This window comes from Vulpes vulpes, chromosome X, assembly GCF_048418805.1.
Source record: "Vulpes vulpes isolate BD-2025 chromosome X, VulVul3, whole genome shotgun sequence".
Lineage (NCBI taxonomy): Eukaryota > Metazoa > Chordata > Mammalia > Carnivora > Canidae > Vulpes > Vulpes vulpes.
In genome coordinates, this window is record NC_132796.1 from 49,982,722 (window position 1) to 50,000,874 (window position 18,153).

General features: G+C 37.1%; 1 protein-coding gene across 8 annotated transcripts in view; it reads right to left on the reverse strand.

Annotated features, from left to right (window-relative positions):
- OPHN1 (oligophrenin 1) overlaps window positions 1–18,153 on the reverse strand; it is a 575,184-nt gene that overhangs the window by 311,379 nt on the left and 245,652 nt on the right. For all 8 annotated transcript variants that reach the window (XM_072744551.1, XM_072744552.1, XM_072744553.1 and 5 more), the window contains one exon: window positions 14,379–14,450. In XM_072744551.1, coding sequence (XP_072600652.1) covers window positions 14,379–14,450 — 72 coding nt within the window. The remainder of the gene's footprint in view (window positions 1–14,378; window positions 14,451–18,153) is intronic.

Genomic DNA, 18,153 nt, shown 5'->3' on the forward strand with positions numbered 1-18,153 from the left:
TGACAAAATATAGCATCCATTCCTGATCAAAACTCTTCAGAGTGCAGGGAGAGAGGGAACATTTCTCAGGATCCTAAAAGCCATCTATGAAAAGCCCACAGCAAATAAAATTCTCAATGGGGAAACACTGAGAGCCTTTCCGCTAGGATCAGGAACAAGACAGGGTTATCCACTCTCACCACTGCTATTCAACACTGAACTAGAAGTCCTAGCCTCAGCAATTAGGCAAAAAAAATGAAATAAAAGGCATTCAAATTGGCAAAGAAGAAGTCAAACTCTCCCTCCTTGCAGATGACAGGATATTGTACAGAGAAAACCCAAAAGCCTCCACCCCAAGATTGCTAGAACTCATATAGCAATTTGGCAGTGTGGCAGGATACAAAATCAATGCCGAGAAGTCAGTGGCATTTCTATACACTAACAATGAGACTGAAGAAAGAGAAATGAAGGAGGCAATCCCATTTACAATGGCACCCAAAAGCATAAGATACCTAGGAATAAACTTAACAAAAGAGGTAAAGGATCTATACCCTAAAAACTATAGAACACTTCTGAAAGAAATTGAGGAAGACACAAAGGTATGGAAAAATATTCCATGCTTATGAATTGGAAGAATTAATATAGTGAAAATGTCAATGCTACCCAGGGAAATTTACACGTTTAATGCAATTCTTATCAAAATACCATGGACTTTCTTCAGAGAGTTGGAACAAATCATCTTAAGATTTGTGTGGCATCAGAAATGACTCCGAATAGCCAGGGGAATATTAAAAAAGATAAACATAGCTGGGGGCATCACAATGCCAGATTTCAGGTTGTACTACAAAGCTGTGATCATCAAAACAGTGTGGTACTGGTAGAAAAACAGACACAAAGATCAATGGAACAGAATAGAGAATCCAGAAGTGGACCCTCAACTTTATGGTCAAACTAATATTCGACAAAGCAGGAAAGACTATCCACCAGAAAAAAGACAATCTCTTCAATAAATGGTGCTGACAAAATTGGACATCCACATGCAGAAGAATGAAACTAGACCATTCTCTTACACCATACACAGAGATAAACTCAAAATGGATGAAAGAACTAAATGTGAGACAAGATTCCATCAAAATCCTAGAGCAGAACACAGGCAACACCCTTTGTGAACTTGGCCACAGTCACTTCTTGCAAGATACATCCATGAAGGCAAGAGAAACAAGGAAAAATGAATTATTGTGACTTCATCAAGATAAGAAGCGTCTGCACAGCAAAAGACACAATCAAGAAAACTAAAAGACAACCTACAGAATGGGAGAAGATATTTGCAAATGACCTATCAGATAAAGGGCTAGTATTCAAGATCTATAAAGAATTTGTTAAACTCAACACCCAAGAAGCAAATAATCCAACCATGAAATGGTCAAAAGACATGAACAGAAATTTCACAGAGGAAGACATAGACTTGGCCAAAAAGCACATGAGAAAATGCTCTGCATCACTGGCCATCAGGGAAATACAAATCAAAACCACAATGAGATACCAGTGAGAATGGTGAAAATTGGGATCCCTGGGTGGCACAGCGGTTTGGCGCCTGCCTTTGGCCCAGGGCGCGATCCTGGAGACCCGGGATCGAATCCCACATCGGGCTCCCGGTGCATGGAGCCTGCTTCTCCCTCTGCCTATGTCTCTGCCTCTCTCTCTCTCTCTCTGTGACTATCATAAATAAATAAAAAATACCTTTAAAAAAAAGAGAATGGTGAAAATTAAGACAGGAAACAACAAATTTGGACAGGATGTGTAGAATGGGGAACCCTCTTGCACTGTTGCTGGGAATGTGAACTGGTACAGCCACTCTGGAAAACTGTATGGAGGTTCCTCAAAGAGTTAAAAATAGATCTGCCCCTTGAACCAGCAATTGCACTGCTGGGGATTTACCCCAAAGATACAGATGCAGTGAAACGGCAGGACACCTGCACCCCAATGTTTATAGCAGCAATGTCGACAATAGCCAAAGTGTGGAAGGAGCCTCGGTGTCCATCGAAAGATGAATAGTTAAAGATGTGGTCTATGTATACAATGGAATATTACTCAGCCATTAGAAACGACAAATACCTACTATTTGCTTTGATGTGGAGGGACCTGGAGGGTATTATGCTGAGTAAAATAAGTCAATTGGAGAAGGACAAACATTATATGGTCTCATTCATTTGGGGCATATAAAAATTAGGAAAAGGGAATAAAGGGCAAGGAGAGAAAATAAGTGAAAATATCAGTGAGGGTGACAAAATATGAGAGACACCTAACTCTGGGAAATGAACAAGCAGTAGTGGAAGGGGAAGTGGGTGGGGGGGGGTTGGTTAGACTGAGTGATGGGCACGAGGGGGGCACTTGGCAGGATGAGCACTGGGTGTTATGCTATATGTTGTTAAATTGAACTCCAATAAAAAAATTTTTAAAAATTAAAAATAATAAAATATCATACACCATATATCAATGTGATTTAATCCTGTGATGCAAGGGTAGTTCAATGTCTCCAAATCAATTAATATGATACATCCCATCAATAAGAGAAGGATTCAAAAAGCAATCATTTCAATAGATACAAAAAAAAAGCATTTGACAAGGTACATCTATTAATGATTTAAAAAAGTTCAACAAAGTAGTTTTATAGGGAACATACCTCAACATAATGAAGACCCTATATGAAAACCCCACAGTGGACCTTGTAGTCGACTGGAAAAACTTCAGAACTTTTCCCCTAAGATCAAGAACAAGTCAAGGATGTCCACTCTCATCACTTTTACTCAACAAAATACTGGAAGTCCTAGCCCCAGCAATGAGACAATAAAAGAAATAAATAATAAAATAAAATAAAATAAAATAAGTAAAGTAAAGTAAAAAGTAAAGTAAAATAAAATAAAATACAAAATTAATAATAAAATAAAATGAAATAAAATAAAATGTATTAAAATTATTAAGGAAGAAGTAAACATGTCAGTATTTGCTGATGATATGATACTATATATATAGAAATCCCTTAGGAATCCACAAAAAATTACTAAAACTAATTAATGAATTCTGTAAAGTTGCAGGATACAAAATCAATGTACAGAAATCTGTTGCATTCGTAGACACTAATAATAAAGCAGCAGAAAGTAAAATTAAGAAAACTTAACAATAGAGGTAAAAATGAGCTATACTCTGAAAACTCTAAAACACTGATGAAAGAAATTGAAGAAACACAAAGAAATGGAAAGACAATCCGTGTTCACAGAGGGTAAAAGAATAAATATTGTTAAAATGTCTCTACTACCCAAAACAATCTACAGATTTAATCACAATACTAACACTGGGTGGCTCAGTCAGTTAAGTGTCTGACTCTGTTTTGGCTCAGGTCATGATCTCAGGGTCAAGAGATCAAGGCCTGCATTGGGTCTCTATGCTCAGTGAGGAGTCTGCTTTTTCCCCTCTCTCTCTGCCCATTCCCCTACTTGTGTGCTTTTGTTCTCTCACTCTATTGAATAAATAAATCATTAAAAAATACCAATAGCATTTTTCACAGAAGTAGAGAGAACAATCCTAAAATTTGTATGTAACCACAAAAGATCCCAAACAGCCAAAGCAACAGCCAAACAGAAAACAGCCAACAGCCAAACAAAAAACAAAAGTAGAATTATTACAATTCTAGACTTCAAGTTATATTACAAAGCTGCAGCAATTAAAACATGGTACTGGGCAGTCCTGGTGACTCAGCGGTTTAGCGCTGCCTTCAGCCCAGCATGTGATCCTGGAGACCAGGGATGGAGTCCCACGTCAGGCTCCCTGCATGGAGCCTGCTTCTCCCTCTGCCTGTGTCTCTGCCTCTCTCTGTCTCTGTGTCTCTTGTGAATAAATAAATAAAATCTTTAAAAAAACATTATGGTACTGGCATAAAAATAGACACATAGGTCAAATGAACAGAAGAGAAAACCCAGACATATACCCACAATTATATGGTCAATTAACCATCAACAAAAGAGGAATGGATATAAAATGGGAAAAATGCAGTTTCTTCAAGAAATGGGGCTGGGAAAACTGAACTGCAATATGCAAAAGAATGGTACTGGACCATTTTCTTTCACCATATATAAAAATAAACTCAAATGGATTAAAAACCTAAATTTGAGACCTAACACCATAAAAATCCTAGAAGAAAGCACAGGCGGTAATTTTTCTGACATCAGCCATATCAATATTTTCTAGTTATTTCTCATAAGGCAAGAGAAATAAAAGCAAAGATAAACTATTGGGACTACATCAAAAATAAAAAGATTCTGCACAGCGAAAGAAATGGTCAACAAAATTAAAAGGCAACCTACTGAATGCTAGAAGATATTTGCAAATGACATATCCAATAAAGGGCTAGTATCCAAAATAGATAAAGAACTTATATACTTCAGCACCCAAAAACCAAATAATCCAATTTAAAAATCAGGCAGAAAACATAAACAAACATTTCTGCAGAGAAGACTTCATGATGGCCAACAGACTTATGAAAAGATATTCAACATCTTTCATCATCAAGGAAATGTGAATCAAAACCACAATGAGATATCTCCTCACACCTGTCAAAATGGCTAAAATCGACAACACAAGAAACAACAGGTGTTGGCAAGGATGCAGAGAAAGGGGAACCCTCTTGCACTATTAATGAAATTGCAAAGGGGTAGAGCCACTGTAGAAAACAGCACAGCAGTTCCTCAAAAAGTTAAAAATAGAACTATCCTATAATCCAGCAATTGCACTACCAGGTATTTACCCAAAGAATACAAAAATACTAATTCAGAGGGATACATACACCCCAATGTTTATAGTACCATTATCTACAATAGCCAAATTATGGAAAGAGCCCAAGTGTCTGTCGAGTGATGAATGAATAAAGAAGGTGTAATGTTCACACACACACACACACACACACACACACACACACACACACAGAGAGGAATATTATTTAGCCATAAAGAGGAATGGAATCTTTCTATTTGTGAAAACATGGATGGAACTAGAGTATAATGGTAAGTGAAATAAGTCAGTCAGAGAAAGACAAATACCATATGATTTCATTCACTCATATGTGGGATATAGGAAACGAAATAAGCAAATGGAAAAAGAGATAGAGAGAAAGCAAGAAACAGACTCTTATTTATACAGAACTAATAGATGGTTACCAGAAGGGAGGGGGCAATATAGTAAATAAGTGATGGGAATTAAGGAGTGTACTTGTCATGATGAGCACTGGGTGACCTATGGAATTGTTGAGTCACTATATTTTACACCAGAAACTAATACAACTCTATATATTCTAGTATACTAGAATTAAAATATAAAACTTAACAAAAAATTGTATCATATAATCTGAAAAATACTCTGCACAATTCTCAATAAATATTCACAAACTGAACACACTTGTGTAATCAGCACTCATATAAAAAGGCAAAATATTGTCAACACCTTTAAACGCACCATTGTGCCTGATTTTATCACTAATATCCCCACTCTTGGGTAACCAGTATTCTGACCTCGAACACCATCACTTATTTTTGCCAGTTTTTGAACTTCATACAAATATGTACATATAGCAGGTAATCTTTTGTGATCAGCTTTTCCCTCCTTGATCTTATATTTGTCAGATTCATCCATGTTGTATACAACAGGTCTGGTTCATTCATTCTGCTTACTATAAAATATTGTGAGTTTGTCACAATGTATTTACCCATTAGATTGTCAGTAGGCATTATTAATCTATATTTATAAATTTTTTTCATAGCAACCCCACAAAACTGGGTTCAGAGCACATGAAATGCAAAGAGTACAATTTCTGGAGTTACAAATATCTGATTGAAGTTTGCTTCTGTCAATGACTTTCTGTCCTTGGACAAGTAATTTGGCCATTATGGGTCTTGGCTTCCTCATCTGTAGGGTGTGGATAATAACGCTTAACTGAAATAACAGAGCAAGTACCTATTATGTGGTGATTATTATTATAAAGCATGTAAAATATTTGATTTTGGCTTGAAAATCATTTATGTATTACTGTCACACAGGTTAGCACTTTTTTTTAAAACACAGCTTAGCTCTTGAGCATGTTGAATACTTGACTCATTCTGCTAATACATTATGGGGCCACTGAGACTAAACAAGGGATAAGGGGACCTCACATTCAAACTGTTTGTAGCTTTTGAAGGTTATTTGCTCCTGCTTCCATCCTCTCTGTCCCAGGGTATACAGTCATATTTGGAATCCAGGCCAGACTAATACACTCAGCCTCACATACTCTAACTATGAGGTTGCATTTTATTCCATCTTCTTTATTTTTTCAACATCATTTACCTCCAGAACAAGCCCTTTTCCTAAAGTTCTTTCTATGATCTCTGTTCATGGAGAAGAAACAACAAGACTATCAACCTCATACATTACTGACAATGCTTATTTGCCTGACATCTGTTGGGTAAGAACACGCTATATCATAGCTGTACACAAGCTCCAAGTCTCCAAAAAGGGGGTTAAATGCAGATTCAGATGTCTTAGGCAATTTGGCCCTTATTCTCACCAGAGAATACACAAAGGCTCAATTCAGTGACTGTTCTTTGGCAAGAGCATCCTTGAAAAAGAACTGAAAACATAATACTGTGGGCAATTCTGACAAGACCCAAAATATATGAATCAAAGGGTACAAATACTTTCTCTATCATGTGTCTATGAGGGATGACTAAGTCTTTATTCTGCCATCTCCAATGGACAGCCCAGCATTCTACAATGCAGTATGAAAGACCCATTATGAACAGAACTGGACTGAGTTTTGTTCATCCTTCCTTGAACTTGGTGCAGGGGATTGGGGGGAAGTTGAATGGTGGTGAGAAGGGGAATAGTGGTAGGAAGGGTTCTGCTAGTCAATTGATAGCTAAAATACAGACATGGGAAAATACTCACAAAATTTGCATGTGCAGGGACTTTTGAGAGGTGAGAGGAATAGAAGGAATTAACCAAACAGGATTCTAGAGTAGGTAGACTAAAAAAAAACCTCTAAAACTAGTAGATAAGAAGTTAGGAGAAAGAGATAAAGAAGATCATCCTCAATCTATCCTAGCCACCAGAAATTAATACTTTATTAATTTCTTAATATAAGAAATGTGAAAATTCATAGACTCAGAGCCAAGAAACTTGAGTTCAAATCCTGGATTTCTCACTTGCATTTGCCACTATAAAATGAGCTTAATAATAACCAGCAACAAGATTTAATTAAGGTTCCAAACTAGAATTATAATGTTACCAACAGGAGTTGAGAGTTTAAAAGTAGTAAAGGAAGACAGAAGTGTTAATATCTCCATCTTACAAAACCACAGTCAAAAGATGAGGGATTAAGAAATAGGGGTTAAGTATATTATTTAAAGTAACAGAGGTAAGCAACAGAAGAATTAAAAGGATGTTATAGTTATCAAAAATTAGAAGTGTTAGAATAGACAGGCTTTAACAGGATGTCTAGAGGCCTGTAAAGTGGAAGCCATGACTCATTAACAGGAATGTTATAGACCTGTCCCGGCAGTACTCTAAAAACAAACCCACAGGAAGCCAGATCAAAGCAGACAGGGCCTAGACAAAGAAGGCCAGAGACACTGACCAAGTAAGGGAGAAAAGGCCTGAAATCCTGCTCCCAAAGAAATCCTCCCCACAAATAATAAATATTCTACCCCTTAGTTAATAACTGTCAATAAAAGATAAAGACCCAAACGCTAGGTGCAGTTCTTACTCAAGCTCACCAGCTCTCAGATATCAAGAGTATACTATCAACTTAATAACTTTTCCACTTGTACCACTCAACCACAGTGTCTGGTCCATTCTTGAATTCTTTCTTGTGATAAAACTAAGAGCCTCTGGCAACAACACAGAGATAGATGGGTTGGGAGGAGGCCTTAGGGTCTGGGGATCTCCCCAGTCTGCCCGCAACAGAAGAAGAGAGAAAGAGAGAGGTGTGAGCAATAATCTCCTCTATTTATAGTGAGACAAAACAAATAATTTCTCAAGCAGATAATGCAATAGCAATATAAGCATATTTTTAAGGTATGTATGTATGTATGTATGTATGTATGTATTTATGAGAAAGAGAGAGAGATACCAAGAGAGAGTACGAATGGGAAGGAGACGAAGAAGCAGGCTTCCCACCGACCAGGGAGCCTGACCTAGAGTTCTGGGATCATGACCCCAGCTGAAGGCAGATGATTGAATAACTAAGCCACCCAGGCAGCCCAAAAGCATATATTTTTAAAATATGAAAATAACCACCAAAAGAATACAAATGGTTAAAATTGTATAACTTTGAGGAGTAGGGAAAGAATGAAGACTATTGAGTTTTTAATAGATCTTATTATATTATTTTATTTTAAATTATTGTGCATGTGTGTTGTATGTAAGTTCAATTTTCACAGTGGAAAAAAATACTTTTTTCTCAAAATTTAAGGGTTGTAAAACAGGATTAGTTTGATTATATTGGAAATTACACACTAAAATTTGAAGAAAACACATCCATCTAATTAAGTATCCTAACTGTCATACTGAGATTAGAAGACATATCCTATTTAATTGGAAAAGGGAGACCAATCAAGTTTTAGCATAAAGAGGTAGTTTGCAAACTTTTTAGCCAAGAGAATCCTATTCTCAAAAAAAATATTGCCCCAAAAGTTCTCTATATAAAACAGATCCAAGAGAAACTGCTGTATCAGCAGTTTCACCTGGCGGTTGAAAATCTTCTGATGGAGATGATACCTGTGTATCATCTAGGGGTCTCCCCAGTAGGTAGGGAGTTAGGAGCCATACCAGCAGAGTTTCCCCTGGGGAAAAAAATCCTCTGATGGAGATGATACCTGTGAAATCATCTGGCCCATGATTCTATGTTTGGGAAGCCAACCATCGAGGCATTTAGAAGCTATTGTATAGCAAAAGCTAGTGCCCAAGGCATCACAGAATGGCTAATCAAATAGAGAAACTGTTGTCTTTGTGAAATGTCTCAGTTATAAAATGGTGTTTTGAGATTCTGATTATTGAAAAAGCCTGTCTACTAGAATTCAATCAGCCAAGTTGAACTGACAACAGTGTTCACTGGCCTGCAAATGGACTTTGCAAACAGAGTAATTTGCACTACCCAACAAAGTCCCTAACCAATAGTTCGAAATCTATTACAAGAGCCACAGATGAAGAGTATCATTTGATTTATTACATATCATTTCCCTGCATGCATGCCCTATCACCTTTCCACAGATTTCACATAAAACATTATTTCAGGAGGTAGTATCATCAGCATCATTTCAAGAGGTTAATCCTCTTTGAACAATAATATGAGTTTATTCCAAATATGTCCCATCTTAGTTCCCAGCACTCTCTATTATTTGCTCCCTCCTTTTTTTCTTAGACTTTATATGACAAAAAGGCATCTCCCACATGCCGCAGAGCCAGAGACACAAATCTGGAGATCTAGTGACATGAAACCTCTACATATACCAGTAGTTATGTGGGAAACATGCATTGCACCTATCTTTCTTTTCCTGCCTCACTCATTAACTTCTCTTCTTGTGATTTTTTAATCAGAGTAAGATCATCACGAACTGGACAATTTCATGGAGTCTTCTATTCTTCCTATTTTGCTGCCAATAACAATGATAATGGTGAGGGGGATGGGGATGAGGAGGATGATAACAACAACAGAAAATACTAACATGTATTACATGCCAGGTGCTATTCAAATAATTTTATATAAGTTAACTAATTTAATTAATTCTATATCTACATGTATATGAACTTTCTTCAAATGCTGCCTTACTGTTGATTTTTAATCCAGAGAATTCATGAAGTGGTAGAAGCTCCCTACCAAAAGTAATTACTTGGAACTAAATATGAGGCCTGAAACTAAAAACCTCCTAGAAGTCAACATAGGCAGTAACCTCTTTGACATCATCCATAGCAACATTTTTCTCCATGTGTCACCTTGGGCAAGGGAAACAAAAGCAAAGTTAAACTATTGGGACTATATCAAAATAAACTTTTGCACAGCAAAGGAAACTATCAACAAAATGAAAAGGCAACCAACTGAATGGGAGAAGATATGTACAAAGGGTATATCTGATAAGGAGTTAGTATTCAAAATATATGCAGAACTTGTACAACTCAATATCAACAAACAAATATCCAATTAAAAAATGGACAGAGGACCTGAGGAGATATTTTTCCAAAGAAGACATAAAGACGGCCAATAGTCACATCAAAAGATGCTCAACATCACTTAGCATCAGGGACATACAAATAAAAACCATGATGAGATACCACTTCACACTTGTCAGATGGGTAAAATCAGCAAGACAAGAAGCAACAGGTGTTGGCAAGGATGCAGAGAAAGAAAGGGGAACTCTCTTGCACTGTTGCTGGGAATGCAGGCTAGTATAGCCACTGTGTAAAACAGTATGGAGGTTCATCAAAAATCAAAAATAGAAATACCATATGATCCAGGTATCTCACTGCTGGGTGTTTACCCAAAGGAAAAAGCACTAATTCAAGAAGATATATGCACCACTATGTTTACAGTAGCATTATTAATAATAGCCAAGATATGAAAGCAACCCAACTGTTCTTTGCTAAATGAATGGGTAAATAAGATATGATACATGTTACTTAGCAATAAGAAAGAATGAGATCTTGCCATTTGTGACACCATGGATGGACATAGAGAGTATTATGCTAAGTGCAATAAGTCAGTCAAAGACAATATCATACAATTTCACTTATATGTGCAATCTAAAAAACAAAACAGGGACGCCTGGGTGGCTCACTGGCTGAGCATATGCCTTCAGCTCAGGGCGTGATCCCGGGGTTCTGGGATTGAGTTCTGCATCGGGCTCCCTGCAAGGAGCCTGCTTATCCCTCTGATTATGTCTCTGCCTCTCTCTGTGTGTTTCTCATGAATAAATAAAATCTTTTAAAAAAAACCCAGAAAACAAAAAAACAAAACAAAAAAAGAGCAAATGATCAAAGAAACCAAGCAACCAACCAAAAAAGAGACTTAAATACAGAGAACAAACTATTATTGGTTGCCAGCGGGGAGCTGGGTAGGGGGATGGGTAAAATGGATAAAAGAAATCCAGGAGTATAAATTTCTAGTTATTAAATAAATATTTCAACTGTAATTACTTTGTCTAGTTCGGTGCTACCAAATAGAAATTTAATGCAAGCCATATCTATAATTTTTACCTTTCTAGTAATCATATTAAGAAAAGGAAAAAGAAGCAGGTGAAATTAGTTTTAATATATTTTATTTCATCCAGTATATACGAAACAGTACCATTTCAACATGTGATCAATATAAAATATTAATGAGATATTTTACATTTTTTCACACTATCTTCAAAATCTAGCACATATTTTACATTTATAGCACAGTAAATTCTGACTACTCAATTTCTACTACTGAATAGGTACACATTTAATTGCCCTTAGAATCTCACACAGAATAATTATTTGTCCATTGCTTTCTCAGTTTCCATGAGAAAACTGAGACCCAGAGAGAAGTGTTATCTGTCATAAAGTGAAATTAGCCTCATACTTACAATCAAGAGAAATGAATTAAAATCCAAGCTCTGTCACTTCCTGGTTGAATGACTTTAGACACTACACCTCAATGAACCTTAGTGTCGTCATCTGTAAAAATGGGGTAAGTTCTACTATACAAGCTTCAAATGAGAACATAGATCTATATTTGTAAGGGCCTAGTAAAGCATATACCACTACCAGGTAAGTCACAGAGACAACTAGCAGCAGTGCTGGGCTTATTAGTCTGGTCCCAACCAAAAGATAAAATCCACTATATAGAATTATTAAACAACAAGCTTATTAAACTAAAAAAAATTAACTATAATACATAAGGAAACTCTTTACAGTACCCTGAGGCTGAGGGAAGGCACCCAAGGAAGGGCAAATTTGGAAGGGGCTCCAAACTCATTGGAAAAGGTATAATTTAAGCAGAGAAGTTAGCGTAAATTGGTTTGGCATGGTGGCCTAGAGTCACTCGGTAAGCAGGAGGAAATTCTTCAGAGTGCAGGTGGTGAGCAATTAACAACCAGTGGAGTAGGAATACAGAGAGAATGGGAACATTTTAGGTTGCTTATAAGCCTTGCAGGATTAAGCTGCCTCAGTAGGAAACTTCTAGGGAGCAAGCAGGCTGTATGGGGGCTAGCAGAGGAAACAGGGAGCAGCAGCTCTGTTATAAACCTTCAGTAAGCAGGTAGGATAGGTGCAGGGCCTACAGAGTGGAGCTGGGGGACAGCATGATTGGGGAGGCCTTCAGGGAAAGACGTAAATCGGGAGACCTGCTGATAAGTTATCACCAAGCCAGGGAGAGGCTTCAAAGGCACTGAGAGTCCATGTATTCTGGATGTGTGGCTGGGTCAGAGCCCCAACATATAGCTCACTCCCTCTCTATTGACCTCCACTTTGTAGTAGTTGGAAACTTTAGGAGAGACCCTTCTCTCTACAACATCCCTCCAGTACCCTTTATACTGAGAAGTTTAATAGATTCATCATTGGAAAGAAGAGATACCTAAATGAATTCTGTCCATTTTCATAGAACAAGTATTGAGAAGTGCATGAACTGAGATGTAATAATTTGAAAACACATAGGGGTAGACCAGAAGCTGTATTTTCTCATCCTTAGTTCACTGCTCTTTCCATTACCCTAAATTTTACTACTAACATAATTCTAGATAGTTTCTTGAAAACAGCACTCACACTAAGAGTTGGTCACTCTCCTTTTAGGTGTGCAAGTTAACCCTACTTGTAAAGAAGCAGTAAAAAGGAATACTGATAGGAATATAGAAATGTAACCTTTCTGTGTCTCAGTTTCTTCACTGAGCTAATGGGTATTACACATCCCACCTTATAAGTTTGCTGTAGGAATTAAGGAAGACAACATACATAAAATCCTCAGCACAGGCCTGGGACATAGGGAATATACAGTAGAAATTTGTTTCCTTTCCTTCAGATGACATAAGGTCAACCACTGCAGCATATTCTTACATTCCTTTTTCCTAATCTCATCCAGGAGTGAAAGTAGACTAAGTGTGATGATTTTCACATTATCTGTCATTCTTCATAATATTTATTCATTGTTACATAACGACTGTCATCTTACTTAACTACTTTCATAACACATTTGTGATTTTAAAGGTTCTTCTCTCCTTCAATTATATAATTTCACAATTAAGTACTTATGTTAATGAGATTCCAGATATACCAAGTGGAATCCAGAATTGCTGTGCTATCTAGATAAGTTATTTAACCTGAATGTCAGTCACTCAAATAATGCCCAAGTCAGACTGACTGATGATATCCAGCAGCGATATCACATTCACTAATCTCTTCTTTCCTCTCTGAACTTGCTATCTTTAATCCAAAATCCTTGTCACAACATTCCAGATAATAACCAGATGGTATGTTCTTAGTCCTTTTTAGGTTCAGATGCTTGGTCAAGATGCTACATTTAGTTCTTGAAGACCATCTAGGTTACATGTTCATACATATTGGAATTCACAAAATAGGTATATACCTAGCTGAAAATAATAAATTTGACAATTTTTCATACCTCTTTATGAGACAATGGGAAATCAGATCCATGGGTGGTCAAGCTGGAAATAATCTGAGATTATCTGGCACAGTGCTGTCCAGTAGAAATTTCTACAATGATGGAAATGTTCTATGTCTGTGCAATCCAACACAGTAACTACTAATGACATGTGGGTACCAAGCACTTGAAATCTAACTAGTATGAATGAGGAATTGCATTGTTAATTTTATTTTATTTATACAGCTATGGGCTACCATATTAGACAGCAAATATCTACATAGTATGGCTTAATGGAAAGAATGTGGGACTTGAAGCTAAAAAAAAAAAAACCCTAATGTCTAAATCCTGACTATTGTCAATTTAACTTTGGTCAGGTTTTTTATCTTTCCCAAACCTCAACTGCCTCATTGTAAGATGTAGGTAATATCAGAACCTCACACAATTGTTGTGATTAGAGAATGAATGTAAAGCAAGTAGCCTAGTGTTTAGCAAGAATATAATAAGCCCTTTAAATAATGCCTATTATTATCAAGCTCCTCATTTTCCAGATGGAGAAAGTGAAGCTCCAAAAAGAGAAGAGACTTATCCACAGTTGCACGGCTAGTTGGAAACACAGCTAGGAGCCAATTGCAGATTTTCTTACTTTTTAAAATGAATTTTCTTATATATATGAACCCTCCTCACCCCTGAAGAGTGAAGAGTGGTAGCCCAAACTACTCAACTGCTATTAAAAAATATATAGTTGGAGAAAATGTACCTTGGTGAAGCCTATTTGCTCCTTCCGAAAATTTTCCAGGGGTTTAATCAGCAAATCACTAGCATTGTGTACCTAGAAAAAAAAAGAAAGAACACACAAAACAACTTTCAGATTAGAAAGGATCAGATTCAAGTTTCCTTGTTACTAAGGCATTACCCTGTAATATATCAACCTGCAAAATGTAAATTGATTTGCGTTGTTTTTTTCATTGTTGTTACTGTCTTTTTTTCCCATATTGGTCTCTTAAGATCAAATGTTTTGAGAGGAAATGAGAGAAGGAACATTAGGGGCATTTCTTTGTAACTTACTGGTAGTCTGATCTGAGTTTTTAATTGATAAATATCTATAGTTATGTCCAGAAACAGATACAGGGGGCTGAAGTATATGTGGAAAAGAAAAAAAGAATGGAAAATGCATGAAAATACCAATTGCACCAAGTGCAAACCATTTTATGGGAGGCAAATGAGTTAGCAGTAATGGCATCAGGATAAATTCCAGGATAAATTGTGTCCAGTCCTGCCAGGGTGTGTCATAAAATCAGAACATTTTCTTCAGAACTTAAGAGTATATTGCAGCATCACAGAGAACACTGAATCAAGCCTTCAAATTACCTACATTTGCTCTGAAGCTGATAAAAACAGCCTGCCCAAGAATGAAAAATATTGACATTGTTATGGTTCTAGATATATAAAAACACTATTTACAAACTTGACCCCTTGCTCAGAAATATATAAAGCTTGTGTTCATATAAACCTCTTGAAAGATTACACCTGTCCAAAGCAATAAGTGGGGTTTGTTTTCTTCAGTGGTGTGAATCAGCTGTATAGTAATGGAAGAACTAAGAGAATACATCTAAAGGGTTAGATTTTAGGATCTGTTGCATTAATTTTGATATAAGACAGGGAAATAAAGAACTGCCTTCCTTGTCAAATGAGACATAAAGTGTCAGTAAGACAAGATAGATCTTCATAACAAAAGTAGAAAAAAGAGTAGAAAGCCAGTTTTGACAAGTCCTGTATTCTCCAGGTTAAGAATCAGTTTTTAAACTACCATGGCAAGTTGGGGCATTAGTACATATTTTTTATCTGTGTCCTGCAGGCAATTTGGGTCTCCTGTTTTGTGTCCAGACATGATCCAGAGTAAAACTAAATGACCAAACTCTTATCCAACCAAAACTATCAGAAGCCCTAGTATCCAAAATAAGGACACCAGTGATTCTCCTTGATGGAAAACAATAAGTCTATTAAAAGTACTAGCCCATCTCTCTTGCCCAACAGACTCTACAGTTCTGTGGACTATGAATTATGTGACATCAACTTGGTGTACCTACCTAGAAACAAATTATGTCACTAGTGTCATAGATCTAGTATAGAGTCATTTTTCTTCTCTCCTTTTGTGGAAATTTTAAAACATGGCCATAAATTCACTGACACTCCCGCCATTGAGAGGTGAGGTCTCTGTCCCCTCTACCTTTAATATGAGTGGGTTTATTACTTCTTTGAACATAGAGTATTATAGAAATGATACTATGTGACTTCTCAGACTATGTTATAAAAGGCCAGCAACTTCCACATGGTTCTCTTGGAACACTCCCCCTGGGGATGCCTAAGCCACTCTATAAGAAGTTGGACTACCCTGAGACTACCAACCTAGAGAGGCTAAATATATACATTCTGGTCAAGTCCAGCTGAGCCCAGCCTTCCAGCCATTCCATACAGGTGCCTGATAGGTGAGCAAAGCTGCTCTGGACTCTCCACATCAACTCACCTCCCAGGTGAATACTACTACCACATGAAGCAGAAGAATCATCCAGCTGACTCCTCCCAAATTCCTGACCCATGACATAATGAGATAAAATTAAATCGTTTTAGTTTAAGCCACTACATTTTGGAGTAGGTTGTTAGGCAGCAATAGATAATTAGAAAAACTATTTCCACTTTCACAAAGGTAACACACACAAAATGGTTACCTGGAACACATTGGAGAGTTTGCCTTTAGATAAGTGAGCATGCCATTTCGAAGGAGAGTATTGCGTGTCAAACCTCTATATGGAGATTAAGCCCTTGCATACACAGGCAACCCAAGGATGGCACAGTTGCCAGCTTTTACGTTCCAAAGTGGATTTTCTTATATAATCAGGTGTGCCAGCAACTTCTCACACAGAGTCCATAAGGCCACTGCTTTTTGAATGTTTGGCCCTGTCTCTGTCTAGAAAACTAGTACATGATTCACTGAAATTAGAGGCCATAGTTTTCCCTTGATCATATTGGCAATATTGCTCCCAGTCTCCTACAACACAAATATATACTCCGAGCCACTTCTTCTCTTGGATATTCAGTGGTTATTATACTACTTTCTGCCAGAACACAGAGCTAGAGATGTAGGAAAAGATCACACTGAAGCCTGACTCTTTCTTCATTTTGTTTTATGCTTAAATTCCTTACAAGTCTAGCAACTACTCAAAAAAGCCCTTTTAATTAAACATGATCTTTATTCCCCCTTCTGATCACTGAATCCATTTCATAAGCTCTCTAGGAGTAAAGTTCCTACCTGCTATCTCAGTGTAGAATCCCCAGCATAATAAGTGACATTCTAAACACATTAATTAGTTTAGCTAACCAGGTTCCTACTGCATGGATCCCAATTAACACTAGATAGGGTATGTAGCAGATTAGAGATGGTACTCAATCCAGCAGTGTAGGTTTGCTCACGCATCTTTGATAGTTAACTAATTATCAAAAGAAGCCATTGAGAATATACTGCTTGAAATAATATGGATCTCATCCTTTGCAGTCTTCAGAGACAGACCTTGCAAATTGCTAATAGGATCTGCTTCAAAGTCAGAAAGGCACCTAGGCAAGGCAAGCCTTAATCATATAGGAAGTCTGTTATCCAGACTTTTCAAGGCCACATCTGAGGTAATACAATATCCCACAGGGTACTATCTAAGAACATCACACTTGGAACGTTCCCCCTCAATTATTCCTTCCATAATTCCTTCCACAATTTAATTTCACTTATAAGAATGACTAGACATTTGCAATGATCATAAGCTAGATCTGTGAACTTCCTTCCTGTTCTAAAGCTTCTTTTGGCCTCCTCTTATATAAAAGATAAAAAGCTGTTTAGGACCTCCAAGATTATCTATATTAGAGTAAGAAGTCCTTTTACCACAGTTATAGGAAAAGGGAGAGGTTCAGTCAAGCTATGAATTCCTGGGATGTTTTGAAAGGCCTTCATTGAGCCTAACCTTCACAGCATTCCTAGAGTTAAATGGGAAATGGGGAGCAAACACTCAATACATGATTGAAGAGTTGTGGGGACAAAAGGGTACAAGATAGCAAAAGAAGAAAATGAGTCAGTCCTGTGGAAAAGAGCCAGCAAGAAGTGTGGGAAAAACAATATCTCAAAAGATGAGTCCTACTTTAATATTTCAGAGCTTTGTAATCAGGTAAATAAAAGAGATCAAGTAACAACTAGGGCTCAAGAGATACACAGCTGGGCTTTCTAGTGGTATGTGAAGAAAAGGGAGTTGAATGCCTTTGAGATCAACATTGGCAGTAGTGCACAAACTCTTCAGGCAGAAGAAAACATTTAGTACAGTATAGATTACCTGGGGGGGCGGGCAACTACCAGACTCCAGAGAAACTACCTATAATGTTCTCTCCTTTATAGCCTTAGAAGTAAGTCTCTTAAACTAAGAAAATTTCCAAGTCAAATTTCCATAAGCAGGATCTTGGGGGTAACAAAAGATAATAGCACTCAGTGTCTTTTG